Source organism: Pithys albifrons, chromosome 21 (assembly GCF_047495875.1).
Source record: "Pithys albifrons albifrons isolate INPA30051 chromosome 21, PitAlb_v1, whole genome shotgun sequence".
NCBI lineage: Eukaryota > Metazoa > Chordata > Aves > Passeriformes > Thamnophilidae > Pithys > Pithys albifrons.
The window spans coordinates 760,757-780,478 of NC_092478.1; the positions used below are offsets into that span (position 1 = coordinate 760,757).

The 19,722-nt window shown below is 42.9% G+C and overlaps 1 protein-coding gene across 3 annotated transcripts in view; it reads left to right on the forward strand.

Moving 5' to 3' along the window:
• Positions 1-1,572: 1,572 nt before the first annotated feature.
• The window catches only part of FOXN1 (forkhead box N1), a 35,823-nt gene continuing 17,673 nt past the window's right edge, over positions 1,573-19,722 (forward strand). For 2 of the 3 annotated variants that reach the window (XM_071574898.1, XM_071574900.1), the window contains exons 1-2: positions 1,573-1,925; positions 18,919-19,064. In XM_071574898.1, coding sequence (XP_071430999.1) covers positions 18,945-19,064 — 120 coding nt within the window. In that variant the 5' untranslated portion in view covers positions 1,573-1,925; positions 18,919-18,944. The remainder of the gene's footprint in view (positions 1,926-18,918; positions 19,065-19,722) is intronic. The other variant, XM_071574899.1, reaches the window with a different exon arrangement.

Sequence of the window (19,722 nt, forward strand, 5' to 3'; positions counted from 1 at the left end):
CCTGGGGCTGGGCCTGAGGGACAGTCAGGCCACTAATGACTCTGCTGCTGGGCTATTGCAGTTAGCACCGAGTTACTGACACAAAACCATCTCGGATTTGTCCGTCTCAGCCATCACAGTAAGACTCGTAAATTAAGGGTAGTGCAGAATTTGGGAATAATTAAGTAAAGATGTCGAGTGTAGCCCAAACCACCTCAGAACCTTCCCTGCCAGCTTCAGACAAGTAACTCTGAGGAACATCAAACGTGAAAGTCCTTGGAAAGGACAAGCAATTATCCAGCACTATCTTTGAGATCTTCCAGACAGGAAGAGCATATCCACCAACAGCCCATGACCATCTGTACAAGATGCAGCAGATAACTTGACAAAGCCTTCATTTCCAGTATCAGAAATCCTTGACAGATCTAATAAAATCAAACTGCCAAACTCTTCATAGGAAATAACTCACCACAGGTGAAAACACAGATTTTCCTCCACCGGCCTTATTACTGTGGCAAGTGGGTGCTGTGGGAGAGGTTTTCTGCCACCAAGCAGTGTAAGATATTCTGCAACAGGTATCACAGAAACACTTCATGAATAGCATGAACTTAACACGAATGTGAATAGGTCCTCCAAAGCAGAGAGTGTGTTTTGATCAGAGTTTCAATGCCTTATTCAGTATCTGCCCACAGTGGTGGGAGATAACCAAGGGTGTACCTGCACAATGACCCGGGGGCCGCAGGGATGGCTCTGCTGTTTTGTGGAATGATGATGATTATATTTAGCACTCATTCCAGGCTTTTCATCTTCAAAGCACTTTACAAACATTAATTAATCCTCACAACACCCTATGAGGTAGGTGAGTATTATTACAGTAGGTGTGATCAGGTTTGTGGGGGGGACTGGAGAGTGTGCACAAAGCCAGGTAAGGGCAGCAGAAAAACATATTCCTACAAGTGCAGCTCTAAACTCCTGTTCATCCCTCAGATCTGCACACAAAAATCCTCTTCACAGAAATATATGTGCACACACATGCCCACACAGACCCATTTCCCCTATCTGGTCCTGTTTTTATGGCTGTGCAAAGGCACTCTGGTTTTGAGAAGGAATATTGTCTTGTGTCTTGTTGTGTTCCTCTGACAGTTAAACAGGGTAAGATGTTTTGACATTCCAATGTGGAGCCACAGCTCCTTTCCACGCTGAGAGTTCAGACTGAACAAATGCAAGAAAGGTGCCTCTTTCTGGTCGGTGAACACTTTCTGATATTCTGGCAAACTCCATGCCAGGAAAGAGTGTTTTTAATAACCACAGGTGGATAATAGTTTTGCAAAACACAGTAACAGACGGGTATTTTAAATCAAAAGGAACACAGAGAGGTGGAGAGGGAGCGCTCTCTCTCCAGACAGTTAGAGCTCAATACCTGCCCAACTTCTCTGAAGAATTACCAAGCGAACAAGGAAAAAAAATGCAGCTTAGTCATATTTGTATTCTTATTAAATGCAGGACTGCCTGGGGCGAACAAGAGCTGATATCATAATTATTGGCTTGCCCAGCCAGCTGCCTTCTCTCACCTGATGTAAGATCAGATCTCTCCAGCCTCTGGAGCCTCCGGAGCGCGGAGCCTCCGCTCTCTCAGGGCTCTTTGAATGACCTAATCCTGTCCTGGAGCAGCAACACGCGTTTTGCTTCGGTAGAAAGGTAAGAGGAAACCTCTGACAGCTCCAGACAGCTTTGGAGAAGTGAGCCGTGAACGCCAAACGGAAGGGGGAGCAGAGCTCTCCTGCCCGGGCTCATCTATTTAATGTGGAGTCCCCGAGGCTGACTTTGAAGAACTTGAGGCTGAGGGAAGGGAAGGTCAGCACCTCCATCCCGTTCCTCGGCAGCTCCTCCAAGTGTTTATCAGCCACAAGTGCGGAGGAGCAGGAGAAGGAGCCAAGAAACTCGAGGTAAGTTCATAGATCCTTTGGTACTGGGAGACATCAGGATTGTAGGTGATTTCCCAAAGGAAAAAAAGCGGCTCTTCTGGTCTCGGGTGTCGATCAGCTTAGTCCAAGCTCCTTTCTGTTCCATAGTTGTAAGGAAAGCTGGAAGAGTTTACTGTCACCTGGGAAAAAAAGAATCCAAACCAACCAGGGGAATTAAATAACAGAAAGACAAACTGAGGAACATTTCTAAAATAAAAGAGGAAATCTCATGTCTCACCAATTCTTAATAGATTTATTTCATACTTTTCCAATGGAGAATCCAAACCTTGGGAAGTTCTGCAGTTTGAAACCAAACTTGCTTTCACTCTGACCTCTCTTTTAAATCTGGTGCTTTTGCCTCCTGTTTTGTAGCAGTAGGTGAAACTTTTGTTTAGACTTAGTCCTATACAGAAAGGTGACTGAATGATCTCCAGAGAGAGGCAAGGATGTGTTAACTGCAGGAATGACTGAATTTGAGCACTAAGAATAGAAACTTGCTTCTTATTTCTTTATGTGCACAGGAAATACTTCACTTTCTTTTCACTCCTTAGTTTCACTGTCAGATTTCCAGCAAGAATGGAGCTGTTTGTGTTACAAACACAATAATTAACAAACCTATAAATATCAACCATCTTGTCATTCACCTCTTCACCCTCCTGCCTTACTGGATAGCAGATTAAATCTTGGACAATTAGATTTTATTCTATAAATGTGTCAGTTTGGTTTATCCACATCGTATGTTTCTGATTTGAATACTATACCAGCTATGTTGAATTGGATGAGTTTTATGCTGGAAATGTATATATTCTGTTAATAACTGAGCATAACCCCCCCAGAAATATTAAAGATCTAGAGAATATATTTGCTAGGGAGTAAAGGATTGTGCAGTTTGTTGCCAGCCAGGTGATACCCTGTATGATATACACAGCCAAGAAAATACACAAATAAAACAGGTGGTTTATCCTCTATCCTGGTGAGAGGAGATGGACATGAGTAGAAGCAAATCAATGTAAATGAAATAAGGGACTACATGCTGGTAATCTGGGCACCCACACTCACCTCCAGTGTTAAAGTGCAGTGTGAGAAAGGACTGCCTTGTACATGAGCACAGAGACTGGTACAACATCCCTGAGTTCCTGGGTATTCCCAGAGCCACGTGCCAGTCACTGAGACAGGAATCAGCCAAATCCTCTGGAAATATCCATGAACTGCTGTGGGAGTGTGACCCCAGCACTGCTGGAATACATGAAGGCTCTTGCTGTTACTGGAAACACTGACCTGGAAGAGGAAAGTGTAGAGAGGGAACCTTCATCCACACGGAGCAACGTCCTTCTGGTCATCCCTCGTAACAACACCTTCTCTTTTTCAGAACAGCTCCCAGCTCAGACACAGTTTTTGAAGGGGGCCATGACAAAGACACACTGAAAAACCTCAGAAAGTTCATTGTGTCCTTTTTGAGCATCTATGTTGTAAAAACAGAAATTACAAGAAAACGTAATTGTTTAGGATCTCTGGAAACTAAACATTAACCACAACAACAATATTCTAATACTTTTGACCACAAAACTGCAGAGATTTAACACAAGAAGTGGTGTCATGCAGAACTACTTTCAGTCATGAAATCACTCCTATATCCTGGTTTCATAAGCTGTTAAATGACCAAGGACAGAGTGACAGAGATATGCCCTCCAAAAAATCTGAAACAGACATTTCCAAGCCCTGCAAAAAGTCTTGAGAATTGATCCGTGTCAGAACTAAAGTGATCCTTTGGTTACAGCCCAAAGTGACCACAGGTAGGTTGGGAGGCAGAAGTTCTGCATTAGTCCATGCAATAAATTTTAAAAGGCATAAAGTTGCAAATAAATCTAAACAAAATAAAAGTTAAGAAACCCCCTATGTATTCATCCCTTTAAAAGCAGCAACCCAAAGCACTAAAGTGTATAATAAGGAATTTTTACATGTATTGCTCTGCCCTGCTTATAAAGCAAATAATTACAGATACAAAATATTGCAGCCTGGCTCCTGTAGGAGCTTTGGAGGTGGCTCTTTCTGACTGTGCCCATTGGAAAGCAAGGAGCAGAGTTGCTCTGGAGGTGGCACAGGTGGAGCAGGAGTTGGTAGCTCAGTGTTCCTAAGCTGTAGCTCAGAAAATGTTGAAAAATCGCTGCTGGTGGTGGCTGTGACCTCTGCTGTTCCTCAGACACCCTGAGCTTTACAATTTGGGTCAAACACACCTCTCTGCTCTCCTGCATCTCCAAAATGATTTGCTCAAAAGACCAAGAGATTAATTACGGAGATGATGCAGATTAAGAGAGAGGTACAAATAAAATCTCCTCTCCTACATCTGTGAGTCCAACCAGTGCCACATCTTGCCTAGACAATCCTTCACTCTGTTGTTATTTGGAAGCAGAGTGGGAGTTCTCAGAGCTCTGCAGGGCTGAGAGAGGCTGGAATATCCCAAGCAAACCCTGAGAGAATGAACAGCCTGATCTGGTGGAGGGTGTTTGGAACGAGGGGGTTGGGATTGGGTGATCCTTCAGGTCCCTTCCAGCCCAAACCTTGCCCTGGCTCTGTGGTTCAGAGCAGAGCTGTGAGGGGCTGCTCTCCCTTCTGAGTCACTATGGAATCAATACCCTAATGTGGTGCTAATAACAGGATGCTGCATATATTAGAAATCAAAAGCAAAGTCTTGGCCAATTCTATTTATCAAAGACACTGTGCCACTTTTAATAAGATTAGGGCAATAATTTACTCTTTTGCCCCATTGCAAACATAAATCCAAGTCATGCCCTCATAATCACATCCAGCTCCTCTGCTAATTCCCAACTGTCTCCTCACCCCATAGACAAACATCCTGTATTTTTGTTGTTTTCTTTAAAATCAGTTAAGTCCTGTACAACCCAACCTGTGCCCTGAGTCTCCTGGTCACACAGAATATTCTGCCACTGCTTTTCCCACCATGCCAAGAGAGCTGAGACCCCCCCACTGTAACCCAGAGCACTGAGCTTGCTGTTCTTTGCAGACACCTCCTTCCCAAGGGCTGTACCCCACCACTCTTCCCTCAAACAGTAACTAAAAGAGCCCCCATGGAATTAGAGAATGGTTTGGCTTTAAAGGGACCTTCAAGACCATTTTGTTCCACCCCTGCCATGGACAGGGACACCTTCCCTAGCCCACCTTCCTCCAAGCCCCATTCATATTTCAAACAATGATGAGAGAATATATTATTCTTTATTTTCTTCAGCATGCAGGAATTCAGAGTTGTCCACAGAACAACAAGGCTACCTTTTTTTGCATTATATAAACAAAATAACAGCACATAAGGTCATTATATGTCTTCTACCTCAATTCCCTGTGTTTTCAAATGAAATCTGCATTCTTTGTGTTCTGTTAAGTGTTTCTCAGTACTGAAGGGAGCTGCTAAACTTGTAGTTAGTAAAGTGATTCCTGTGTAGCCTTTACAAATCTCAGCAGTGCCTTTTGAGGCTTAGTAAATAAATGTAAGATCATTTTAAGATGTTTGGACGAGACTGGGCTCCTGCAATCCAGAGCATTATTATCTTTCTGTTGGTGAAGAGCTCAGAAATGAGTGAAGCAGAGGGTGAGGTTCCATCAGAGTCATGTAATGAAGCTAAACATGCTGTCATTTTAACCCAATTTGTTTCCCTCTGTACTGCTGCCTCACCAGTTTGTGGGAGCCTCTCAAAGGAGCTCATCCAGTGTCAGCTCACAACTTCCACACCTACCCTGACTTTGCTCTGCAATGGGCAGGGATCCCTGCCCTGCAAACTCCCAACTGCTGGTTCAACAGACCTGCCAGGACAGGTCCCTGCAACATTCCCCTCTGTGGGCAAATGGTAGGATGCCAGAAATATTAGACAGGAACCTGTTCTCCCAGGAATGTAAGTAATTCATAGAAGGAAATAATTTACTATTTTCCCAGCTGGAATAATTAAACAGCCAGGCACTGTCCTCCCAGGCTGCAGCAAAGGGGAGCAAGGAAGAGGGGAGGGGGGGAAAGCTGGAATGTCCTGCAATATAAATTCTCTTCCAGACTAAATAACCTTAATTCTGTAAATCTTTCTTCATAAGCCAGAATTTCTAGGGCTCTGACCATTCTGCCTTCTCTTCTATGGACTCCAAACTGGAGTGCAGTTCTTCAAAATGCAGTGACCAAGCCCACAAACCTCTACCAAGAGGATTTAACTTCACAAATCTCACAGAACACATTTCTGTCAGCACCTCCTGCTTGCCAGCCTGTCTCCTGTTCCATTCTGCCCTGATGTGGTTGGTTCAGGCTCAGGCTGCAACCCATGAAAACCTCAAGGTCTTTCCATGCAGAATTGCTGCCTCGTCACTTCTCCTCCTTGTCTGTCTGCAGGGTTTGTTATTCCTGCCTGGATGCTGAACTCATTATTGCTGAACTGCACTGCACTTTCTTCAGATTGTTTTTCCTGACTCCTTCTGAATATTAATCCTGTCCTCTACACACATGGGTAAAGCCTCCCATCTTCAGCTGTCTCCAAATGTGATGAGGGCTCCTCTCCAGACTGTCACTCAAGTCATTAGTGAAAATACCAAGTAGTACCAGCCCTGCAAACACCCTCCATTCTGGCAGTACCAGTCACTGACTGCTCCTCAGGCTCTGCCCCACTCAGTTTTATCTCCTCTCTGCCAGAGCTTTGTCTCAAATAACTTTTCTCAGCTTCCTTAGCAGAACATCCTGGGCAGGAGCACAGGAGGCTCCCTGATGTCCACCTGAATTACCTGTGCACCTTCTCCCCTTTCAAGGCCATATCCAGGGAAACTGCACTGCCAGGACAATTCCTTCTTGGCAAACTCATAATGCCTTGTACTTTTGCCTTTTTTCCCCCTTCGTCTGGTAGTTTTTTTAATTTTGTACTTGCCTGGAATCAAAGTTAAATCTGCCCCCTGTAATTCCCTGGCACTTTCAGAACAGGGACTGTAATTCCCTCCTGTCAGTCTTGTCCCTGCCCCTGCACTCAGCAGGTTCTCAGCCCAAGACCTGCAGCTCTGCAGGAATTTCAGCTGATTCTCTAAACTCACTAGAATGAAATTAATTGGGGCCACTGAATGTGATGACATCAGCCCTGTGCTCTGGGAGGGGAGAGCTCAGTTCTTCTTCCCTGGCTGAGATCAGAGGCAAACACCATTAATAGCCCAGAATTTCTCATCCTCTGACTTGGCATTGCCCCGTTAGTTTTCCATTGTGCTTTAAGGTCAGTAATTAATGTTTGCCCTACTTTTCCACCCAGGAATAGTTGTGGGATGGGTTCTTTTTTCTTTGAAATGCAGAATGTCTATAGAGCACCTGATCTACCATATGGATTTGGGGTCAGCTTTGTGACACCTGAATTCTGTTTTGGTAACATGCAACAAACACTGTTGTCCAACATCTTTTATAAGAACCTTTCAAAGCACTGAAAAATTACATACCAGGACCAACATTTTCAAGATTAGCCATTAATGCAAAGTAATTTTTTTGGATAGTCTGCACACAGTCTTCTGATGTGTTGAGAATAATACTAATTATTTAAATCTATGGAAAATTACTGTCTCTAGGTATATATCAGTTCAGTACACAGCACAAAATACTTGTGCTGGTGTGGAAAAGCTCTTTGCCTCATAGAATTTTCATTTAATGGTTAAGACTCACTAGAAACCTGGTAAAGGCCTCCTAGATTTCTGCCTATCCTCAGAGAGGTGAGTGCCCTACAGCTCAGTCTGACATGCCCTGGCCAGCAGGAGTGGCCAGCAGACAAACCCAACAGCTAAAACCGACCACAATTCACTCACAGCTGCTCTTTGCTGCCTCTCTGACTCTACAGAAACACTGCAGGAGACTCTTTTCCACAGGTTCATGCATCAATGTGCAGGAAGGCTCAACAGGACTGCAAAAGGGGCTGAAAAGTTTGGCTTAAACTGCTGATGTTCCTCATTGTTGAAAGCCTCCAAAGAAACGGCCATTTTAAGAAAGATATTCAACAAAAGTAGTAAAAGATCAGGTATAGAGAAAGAGAATATTTTCCCACATGTAAAGACACCATTAAGCTAAAAAAAAAAGAGAAATGATGACAAAGTGAAATTCCATAGAGAATAATAATGTGGGAACTGTAAATACTGAAACTACCACGTGGTATTCACTCCTTGAATTCAACAATATGAATAATCGAATTTTATCATCATGGAATTCTGAAAACTGAGGCTATGATGGATCTATGACACTTGCCCATGGCTCTATGAAACCTGGAGGAGTCACGTTCCCACCTTTATTTCATAACCACCCATGCAAACATTTGCACTCTTGATAACATAAAAATTGCAATTCCTGTGTTCTCCCCCCTCCAGCAGCACAAAGTTTCTCAAAAAAATGTAAGATATGCCAGGGATGACAATAAGAAAATGAAAACTGGCAATATTTGGCTTGGAAAGAGAGAAGGAAAGAAAGGCTACAGAGAAAGCAAATAAGAGAACCCATAGGAAGAATTCCTGTACTCTGGTTGAGCAGGTCAGATGTGATGCTGGGTTCATTAGTGATGATAATGCTCACACAAACATGCATGATTTTGGAATAGACACAGGGCCTGGAATTCCCTGGCAGAAAATCCAGGCACATGGGAGGGTTTGGCTGTTTTCCTGCTGCCCCCTCCTGTCTCCACCTGAATGGAGCTGGGCCAGACCATCTCCTGAGTCCCACCCAGCCCCAGCCTGACCCTGAATCTGTCCAGCCTTATTTCTGCTCTGCAGATCTTGGTATGAATCAGAACCAACAGCTGGGAAAAGCAGACACCTCAAAGCTCTGCTCCACACACTCCCAAACCCAGAGAGAAGGTCTGAGACCAAAGTGGGGGATCTGCCTTTGGAAGCTTCTGCCCAAAAAAAGAGTTGACAAGGAAGCAAAGCAGGAGTTTGCTTCCAGGAGGAACTGAAGCCTTTTCACCAGCAAAGAACAGCCAAAGGTGGCAAAACTTCTCATATAGAAATTCTTTTAACACAGACTCAGACAAAACTCATCCCAAGCACAAATCTCCTCGATAAAACACATTTCACACCTCACAACTGGCACTGCCATTACATATATCTATATATGTCCAGATAAAATTCTGGGTTTGATAGGAAAAAATATTAAATCAGAGGGCATAAATATGTGAATGCAAAAAATATAAAATAAAAGTGTGTTCTTTAATTTCAAGCCATTAATTCATGAATTAATGAATAAACACCTACAAAGTCTCCAAGCCACAAGCTCTTGGCTCAGGTTCTGCTTTCCCTTGTTAACATCTTTTTGCTCCTACTGAATCCACAGTTCTGTGTTCTGGGTTTGCATCACACCCCCCAGTCCCCAAAATCCTACACTGTTATAAATTTAGTCCTGTACTTGTTTGGTCAGTCTGAGAAAACTAAAACACAGAACAAGGAAAATATTTTACTGCCTGTAGAGGTCTGTAAGAGGAGGAAAGTTGTTGAGCCATAGCCATTATTGATCTTGATACAGATTTGTGAGGGTTTATAAAATCTAAATATATATTAAAATATCAATTATCTTCTTTTCTCCTGAAATTACTAGTCAGAGGACCTAGTCAGCAATAAGAAAACTGTATTTCTAGTCTCTTAATGAATATTCTTTATCAGCTGTGCTTTATGTGTTGGAAACAAACACCTATAAAAAGTTTAATTTGCATTCTTTTTTATGTATAAGAAAACAGAATGGCTTTTGTAATAGGTTCAGTTTTACATCTCAGCCTTTAATGTGGTAATCCCCTTAGATCAGTTAATTATGTTTTATGTATCACTGAAATTCAATATTTTAGGAGAAGAAATAAGCAGAGTTTCAACCTCTTTATAGCCAGATGCTCCCAAAAATTTAAAATTTCATTTCAATAAAGGAATTAATTTTTCACACTAAGGAGAGAATGGACAAAGTCCCTGTTAGAGGGGCTGAGTCTGCCAGGGGGGATCTCTGAGGCTTCACGAGCTGCACAAAGACTTGTGTGTGTCCAAAGCAAGAGGAGCAGAGGGGGAAATGCAGCACTTACACAGTTCCTAATTCATTTTAGCCTTTCTCTTGTTCTAATTTTCATCCTGGAGGATTCAGTGACAGCATCGAGGATGTGGCCACACTTCAGTCCTCTTGCTTACATGAGGCCTCCTCGATGAAGCAGAGACTGTTCATTCAGTCTGTTTATTGCAAAGCTGGTTTTGCACACACACTTTTGGGGTGTTTGCTGTTTCTGCAAAATTCCTGTCCTTTGTGTCGGGGGTGTTTTTACCTCATGGTTTGTGGTGAAAGAAATCTCTGTTTTCTCAAGTTGTCAGGGCCTTGCTGTAAGTGAGAGGTGCTCATTGTGTAAGAGAACTCAATTCCTCTTCATAGAGTATGAACTTTGCATTTTCGAGGTTTTGTGGTTTATTTAATCTAGTTTTAATTTTTTTTCATACCTTGCCCTAAGATAATTAACCACAATTTGGGACAGAAAAAATTAAAAGCACATTTGTTGTTTCCATTATCAGCAGAGTGGACGTGCTTGGACTGAAGTAGAGTGACAGACACATGAAAAGATTGAATTTGGAATTTGTTAGGAAACAGTGGAAATCAAATATCTATTTTGAACACATACAGAGCTCTTGATTGAGATCCTCTATTTCTTCAGATATTCCTAAAAATGTCAAGATATTTAAGCATGGAGAAGACTTGTATAATGGTCTGCATTTCTGAGCTACTCTGTTGATGGAATCCTTTTGAGACTCAAACCCTGAAGAGGTTCAGGGTTCACCTGAAGAGGTGTCTGCACATCACAGACTTGGGCATTTTCTTCTCAGTGGTTTTGCTGAGCAAAAATTAAAATTAATATAAAAGCTCCTCACGTTTCACAGGGTGGATGAACCTGGCTGAAAAATTCATCCTAGTTATACAAGTCCCACTATTCTGGGAAAATTTTGCACTAAACTCAAATGTAAATCACAGTGGCTTGAACAATGTCTTTAAACTACCAGCAGTGAAGAGAACTGGGGAAAGGAACTCTGCTTTGTTTTGCTCTTGTTTTAGAAGAAACAATTTTCACAAAGCTCCAAGAATTTTCCCAAAAGAGTTAAAGTCAGTGAAGAATTAAATTAAATTAAAAATCCAATAGCTATTCTTGATACTTTGGCTGCTAACAGAGAGGATGCTCGAGGAACAAACGAGCCACTGGGAAAATGGGTGGGTGTAGCAGAGGAGAGAGCTCTGGGAATGTGGGCAGGGAAAGGGGGAGGTCCAGCCTTGGACAAGGCACTGAAGGGAGAGAAGGTTCATTGGGGGAGGGAACAGTGTGGCCTCATTTACAGTTTTTAGAGACTCTTACGCTGCTCTTGCATTTCATAACCATAAATACAGATGGTTTTAGCTGAGCCTGTTTCATATTCTCCCTCATTTTCAGATCTTGTCCCCTCCCCTGGGAATTTCCTTTTTACTTATATTAACAGCAAACATGAAGTTTTCCCACCCTTACAGACAGCAAACAAAACCTTTCCTGAGGAGTTTGGTGCCTTCATGACCTTGGGTTTTGTTCACTTTGCTGGGTTTGCTTTTCCTTCCTCCACCCCTTTCCTTTAGTCTTCCTCATTTCAAATGTCTTGTGTTTCATCCTCTTCCCACCAGTTTTCCTCACAAAAAGTTTGCCATGTTTGTGTTACTCGTTTTGCAAAACAATGTCAGGCCATATTTTCCCACAAGGTTCTTTAATCTCCAAACTGTCCCTCATTAATCTTCAGTGTGTCTCTCTCATTTTTTCTGGGAATTCCAAAGACAATACTTTAAAGTACAAAAGCAAATTCTCAACTTGCTGCTGGGGTGAGAATGACTTTGTAATTTTGGGAGCAGGGAGACAAGAATGTTGGGATAATCAGGCATTTGCCTTTTTGGTTTTTCGCCTGCAATTTGTTTCTCTGTTTTTTCCCTAAGAGTGTTTTGCCTCTGCAGGCAGGTAACTGTATCCCCCTGGAAATATGTCACCTTTTACCCTGCAGGGAATCCATGGCATAGAAACATGAAATATTCTCTGGGTTAATGTGTTAAAACTGCCCAATGCAGTGCCAGGGTACTGAGAACATCCCTCCTGGGGGAAAGCAAAGGCCCATCGAGCCCAGCCTGCTATTCCCAGCTATGGACAAGACCAAATTCCTGGGAAAAGCTCAGGAAGAGCAAACACGGTTTGCAAGTCACAGATCTCTTATCTCAGAGCTGGCGTCCATCCAGTCAATAAACCACAAGGGCTTTTCCTTTCCATGAACTTGGCCAGCCATGCCTTGAATGCACAGGGATTTCTACCCCACAGCTCCCCGTGGTGGGGCCTCGCTCGGCTCAGCTGCTCCCGGGGTGAGGAACCACCTCATCTGGGAGTTTGGAACCTCCTTCCCCCCCAGAAGCTGCTGGGGGGCCCTCAGTGCTGCTCTCCCTGTCTGAGCCACCTGTGGTTTAACATCTCCTCAGTTCTTTCAGCACCCCCACTCACCCTTTTCCAGCCCAAAGCCACTTACTCGCTCCTCACATGGAAACTGCTCCGGACCCGGGATCAGACTCGCAGCCCTTCTTTGGCAAACAATGTTTTTGCACTTCTCCTGAGGTTTACCTGTAAGGTTAAAGGTCTTTTTGCTGTTCCTCCCACCTAATCTTCATCATAACTATTTAGAAAAACACCATCATCTGTAAATTTTGGCATGGTGCTTTTCACCTGTTTTCCCTTTTTTTTTGTGAATTCATGAGGCACCATAAAGTCCCAGCAGAACCCTCCAGGATCACCCCAGTGACCTCCTTCCTCGTGCAAAGTGATCACCCCCTTTTACTTTTCATTTTCTCTTTTAACCAAATATTCACCTGTGCAAAGATTTTTCTGTGTATATTCAGGATTTCAGTGCCTGTGTATTTCCCTCTCTGTGATGAAGCATCTTGTCAAAGCTCTCCCTGCTCACCTAAACAAACTCCCAGCCCAGTTTCCCCAGTTTAACCTTAACGTGTGAGCCACATTGGCCACTGCAGGAGAGAACAACACTGGGGCTTTATGGGCAGAAAGGTTATTGCTGGGACAGGAAGGTGAAGAATAAATACCATTCTCCATGACCTGTTCCTCCATCTTTCCTGCTTTGTATGCACCATTTCTCATGCATGCCTAGGAAAGAGTGTCAGCAGAATCCATCACTCTGCATCAGCTGTGCCTCCCTGAGCCAGCTGGATTAGCTGCTCCTTGTTAGGTGGATGCTGAAAGACCTTTGATCTTATGAAGTCAGAGTAGGAGCTTTAGTCTTGGGGTTTGGGTGGGTTTTTATGTTGGGGTTTTGGTGGTTTTGGGTTTTTTTTTCCTTTTTTGGTTTTTTTTTTCCTTTTCAAATGTTTCCCCAGAAAATAAATGCTTGAACTAGTGCTGTGCTACTGACTGCATGCAATGTCTTGTCTTTCCTGGAGGTTTGTGTGAACTGCACTGCATAGCCCAGAGTAGACACATTAAACAAGTACCAAGTGTAGTTTGAGCTGATTCAGTAAAACTGACAGAATCTGCCCAAATGAAAAGTGTAACTCAGGGCAGCTCTGCCTGCCAACACTAAGAACTCAAAACAGATGATAACAGCTGAAATTCTACCTGTCTACATGTATTTAGTCTCACATTTCCAAAGAAAAACCAAAATAACCCTTCAGTTAAAACAGCTCCTGAACTTGGTTTTTGGAGTCTCTGCTGTTTCTCCACTGAACAAATCCCTGCCTGGTGAATCAGCCATTCAAAGGGTTTTTTTTGTTTTTTTAACATACTCAGCTTACAACTGTGCAAATAAGATTCCCAAATCCATTCCTCAGATCAAATAAAGGTAATTACAGAGCTTACTGTGGGCGATTCCCAGTGGGAGGGTGGGAGTGGCCACGGGTGGGGCTGTACAGGCACAACAGAGAAAATGGGAATGTACCACACCCGTCATAAAACATGCTGCCACAGCCAGCAACAGAAACCATTAGGGTGGATCATCATCCACACCTTCTCATAAAGGCACAACCATGGCATGAGATCCCAGGATGAACTCTCAAGTCACAGGGAGATGAGTGTGACTCACCCAGGGGGAAAAGGAACGTAGAGCACATTACGAGGCTCCCAAAGGACCTGCTCGTGTGTCCCCCACGTTCCCCTGCCCGATGTGCCCCAGAGAGGATGAGCAGGGCAAACAAATGCACACAGCCCTGGGGCTATCAGTAGGGAATTCATGGGAACAGCCTCTTATTAATCATCTATCATTACACGAACACACAAGCAACAAGGAGCAGGGCCACAACATGTTATATTTTGGGTATGGAGTAGATGACAATCCCTGACCCACATTATTTATTATATCAGTGGTTCTCACATTTTTTGAAATGTTAACCCATCTCATCTCTTGGCAGCTGCCTTTAAAACCAACTGATAATTTGCCTTTCCATTCAAATTTAATGATGGACTCTAAAAAACCTGAAATCTTTTAGAAAATATTGTGGATAGCCTGTAGACTGCTCTGGAAACTAAGAACCAGAATAGGCACAGAGGGGAAAGAAATACATCTGGACTGTATGAAAGAGATTATAACATGATAGAAGAGAGTAAAGTGAGATGGACTGTCATTGCAGGGAAAGGAAAGGAAAGGGGATGGATAAAGGAAAGTGTAGGAGAAAGGGACACTGAAGCCAGCAAATAATGATGTGAAAAGTGGCTATAAAAAAGGGTAAGAGTGAAGCACAGGGGCAGGTGCTGCTGGAGAGGAACAACGGGATCACCCCTGGTACATTCTCCTGGCTCTCAGCAATCTGCAGTTCATTAATTTCTGAGCCAAAGGAGGGGTCTCCTTATCTGCCTTTCAATTTATTGGCTAGAGGTGTTTTACCTTTACTTCTTCCTCTGATTTTGTTTTGTAAGTCCCATGATTGTACCAATAGCTCTGCTACACTTGTCGCATCTCCCCAGACCCAGAGTAAAACTCTGCTCTGAATTCAGCACAAACAGTTCAGTTCCCACCTGCTGCCCTGAGCCTGCCAACACCTCCACCGTTACCTCCTGTGCTGGTCTGACCTGCCACAAGTTGGTTACTCATGGCAGAATCACAGAGTTTCAGTAGCACATTAACTATTTCAACCCTGACTTCAGGCTTAGGTTCTGCCAGAAAGCAATGGAATTTCATGCTCCTCCTTCAGGAAACAGCACAACCATTCATGCAGAAAACAGGACATGCAAAGGATTGGGTTGGACAATACTGCCAGAGTGGCAAAGCTGGAAGGGAGAGCTCACATCCCTTTGATTGGGTTAACTGGTGGAGTTGGAAAGATGGATTAGTGCTTATGAAGATGAGGGAAAGGTGTGGGGAAAACCAAGTCTATATGATCTGCTCATTCACCTTCTCAGCTGAATTTTTCCATGCTTGGTTTCTGTTGAGTGCTGAGTTCTCCTTTTGCTGAGCTAATTGCACAGGTTCAGTGCCTGTGAGGGACTTTTCTCTGTCAAGGCCTTCCCAAATGATGGTCTGCCCAGTCTACAAGAAATATGGTAATTCTTACAGTGTTGTTATGGCAGCCACACTGCATGAATTTTTGCAATCTTTTCTATTTCTGCATAAATTAATACTTTAGAATTAGAGTTAAAATGTATGTTTACAGCAAGTAGGATCTGGAATGCAGCATTTATTTCTATTGGCATTATTGACTGACAGATCGCAGACTTTTAACTATAAACTGAACAATGGAATTCTCAAACTTCATAGATCCTCTGACTCCTTTCTCAAAAAGGCTCGGGGGGAAAAATCCCAATCAGTTATTTCTTTGTTGCATTTGCAAACATCAGTGTGCTCTGGAGAGGAAAGGGGGATGCAGTGCTTTGGGGAGGGGGCAGAGGAGGGAACCCAGCCCGGGGCAGGGGCAGGCAGGGCTCAGGGAGCTGCACCTGGGGCTGGGTGAGGAACTGGGAACATCCAAACACACCTCCCTGTCCTGAACAGCGAGAGGGCCCTCACAGTGACCTGCAGAGTTCAGGGGAGCTGGGGTTGCTCTGTGAGGTGTATCCCCAGCCAAACACCCCACGAGACACAAGCCAGGGATTGTTCCGAGCCCGGCCGTGGCTCCCGGCCATGCAGAGCTGAGGGATCAGCTGCTCTTGGCTCACCCCAGCACTCAGCTGGGGTTACAGGTTCTCACTGTTGCCTTAGTTCAGAGATGGGTATCTCATCAGAGCAGCCTCAGATTGTCATGCAACATTTACAACAGTCAAAATGACATGAAATGGTTCCAGCTACATCTGGGATAATCCGATACCTCTTCCAAATCAAAGCAGCATTGTTTTCTTTCACACATCCTACAGCCAGGCAACCCACAACTTCCTTAACTCTGCCTCCAACAGTTTAGTGTAAATGATTTATTGTGAGCCTGAATTATTGGCAACCTCCCCTGACCATAATTTCTTCTCTTAAAGAAGGTTTGTCAGTAAGTGGTCTGATTTCTCTTTGCTAAAATCTGTATTAACAATGCAAAGTGGTTTGGAGTCGGTTGGGTTTGTTTGGGCTTTTATGTTATACATTCTTTCTACAAAACAAAGTGTCTCTAAAGGATATTTTAAAAACAATAACAAAAGAGAACAGTAACAGCAAAGGTGTTTCAGTAGGTTGCTTTGGCAGTTTGTACTGATCTGTATTTGTAGCTTTGGTTGAGACAGAGCAGTGAGTGAAGCTGCAAATGGCTTTTGAGTGAAACATTTTAACACCAAGAAAAAATGAAAGAAGTGCATGGCCAGAGGTTTTCCTCTCACAGCAAGACATATCCACAGCCTGGCATTCCAGGATAAGCATAACCTGGGGATGAAGTTATTGCTGAGCTGCTGGTGCCAATCAGAAAACTGAAAGCAGCCCTGTGATTGAAGCCTTGGGGTTATCCCCATACAGGAAACCCTCTGAAATTCTCGCCATTGAACAGCCACCACTGGATGCAGGTTATCAGTCCAACATTGCTTTGGTACAAGGCTGCTTCTCATTTAATAGTCAGTAAAAAAAAGCACAACAAAAAAAAAAAAAACACTTTCCCTTTGCAGCAGGGAATTTTCATAGTGTAAAATGGCACTGAGTCTCCTCTTTTCCTACCAGCCTCCAAGAGGCACCAAAATGCAGCTGATCAACAGAACCTGGCAGAGGTCCTGGAGGGGAGGGGAAGGACAAGAATAATTTGGTTTTCCTGGATCTTTTGTACTGACTGTCCAAATAACCACAATGTACTCACTTGGCTTTCAAGAAAGGAAGGCTGGTTGTCTTCAGTGAGCAGACCCAGACCATTCTGACCAGTTGAAACAACTCTGTAGGTAGTGCTGCTTCTTCAGAGAATCACAAGATGCTTTGGGTTGGAAGGGGCCTTAAAGATCATCTCGTTCCAACCCCTTTGTTGTCCCAGTTCCTAATGGTAAACATAATGAGAACAGAAAAGTTTCAGGCATTATTATACTCTGCAATCAGAGGTTTTTAACTTACACATTTTCTTTATTCTCATTAATCTGTTTTTCTCAAACTCCTTTTTCTTCATTTGTGACCCTTTGTCAAATGTCTCTCCCAATGCAGAAGCCACCAGGCAGGAATCCTACCTGAGCAAAAGGTTTTTAAGAAATTCTAATGCTTAAGACCACAAATTAGGCAGCTGGGCTGAAATATTGCAGTATGAAAGAGAGGTCAGGCACAGCTTTGTATAACCTGAAAATAAGTGGGAAACCAGCACTAAGAGGGCAGACAGTGTGGAACACTTACAAATGACAAGGAGACACACACATGTATTTTCCAGTTGTCAGTTTTCCGTCTGCTTCTTTCAAGATGAGAAATGTATCTGCTCATCAGCCTCCAGTTAAGCTACTGGGAGGAGAGTCAGTGCCTGAGACACTTCTGAACTTTATCTAACACAATTTTTTCCTGATACACCACTGTGGGTCTCATGCTTGATCTCCAAGCCCATTGTGCTTTATGCCCCCAGGCAGTGCAGTCTTACTCATCATAAATACAGATTTCTCTTTGAACTATAAAAGCAAATGAGGGTTTCCACATTTTAGGTGATATATCTTTGTTAACCAAACCTAATAAACCCCTTAGTTATTTACCTGACAGCTATTTCAACACGTGGCAGAGACCTGGCAGATTAACTCTTGAATTAATCCCTGTCCCCCTTATCTAAACTGTGAGCACAAACCCCTTCCACAGGTACACACAGTGCAGGGTCATCTGCATGTCATGGGAATCAGGATGGAAGTTCTACCTTTGCTTTACTGCACAGCTAAAGGGAACAAGGACTGGAGAAAAAGGTCATGGTAGAAATCAAAATACTGGAACATTAAATTTATTCCTCTTAATCCAAAGAACACCATCAGAAATGTCTTATATATCCAAAGATCAAAGACAGGGAACTTGGGAGGAGATCCAGCTAACAAAACCAGGTATGGAATGATGAAGTAATTTACGTATCTCAGATACATTTAATTATGCAAAACAGAGTGGAAAGGCTGAAGGGATTGGGACTAATGAAAGAGAAAGTGAAAATATAAGTGATTTGTAACCATCAGTCTGAGTAATGACAGAAAAAGATCCTTTATTTTTTACAGTCCCTCTGAAAGCAGCTGGGGTGTGTTTGTACCACAGTCTCTCCAGTCACTGATAGTGCTCAGTTTGTGCTGACTCATTAACTCTTGAGCCTACATAAAACAAAGAAATTACCTATTTTCATAAAAATTACATGATGAATCCACAGTAACTCCATAGCTCATCCTCACTGTCATTGTATCTACAGAACATTTCTTTGAGAGCTGACCCAAACACTCAACTCTATCTGGTGTTTCTTAGCACAGGTTGTTGATCAGCTGCACATCTAACTCTGTCCAACCATCAGCACCCAACAGTTCATCTTACACTTTAAGTTCTAAAAAATGCTTATTGTAATTTGATTTTGTCATGACAGGATTCGTGTCTGGCGTGGACTTGGTAATGGTTTCGCTACTCCAAGATCAATCCAATATTAAATTTTCCTCTTCAGACACTCTGGAAAGGGACCAACAAGACCTCATGAAGACACAGGGGGGTTCAATATCCCCAATTCAGCAAAGTGTGAGTAAACTGGCCCAGGCCTGTTCTCTGTCTTCAAAGTTCAAATACAATATTCAGCTCTTGCTGTACAAATCTCACCCAACCTACTGGTAACAAAGCAAACACCAAAAGTTTTATTCTTAAAGAGTAAAAATATGAGTTATTCTTCTGAGCTCATCTTAAGCTCTGTGTTATATTTCTTATTCAATTGCTTAGAACTCCTATTTCTTTAAAAATAAAAAAAAGAAATCCATCCCTCTAACTTCTAATCCCAGAAAAATGCCATATTTATAGTTAATTCTCATGCTGTTTCTAAAATAAATTAAAAAAGCAGACCAAGAGACATCAGAGCCTTTTTGTCTCCTCCCTGCCTGTAAAGGATCTTCAAGCACTTCACAATTCATTGGGACTTTTTGGAATAAAAAGTATATTCCAAAAATGTATATTCATCATGTTTCATAACGAAAGTACAGCTGAGAGTAAATGTTTTTCATCAGATAAAAGCAAAATAGCCACTGTCATTCTTTTATTGTGACAATTCCAGGTGGAGAATTGGCAGTCCTGCCATTCTTACAGCTTTATGGAACTAAATGCAAGGATGACTCTTTAATTCTAATCCAGGGAAAGATATCACAAGCTTTATGATATGCATTAGGACCATAGAGCAGAGTGAGGAGGA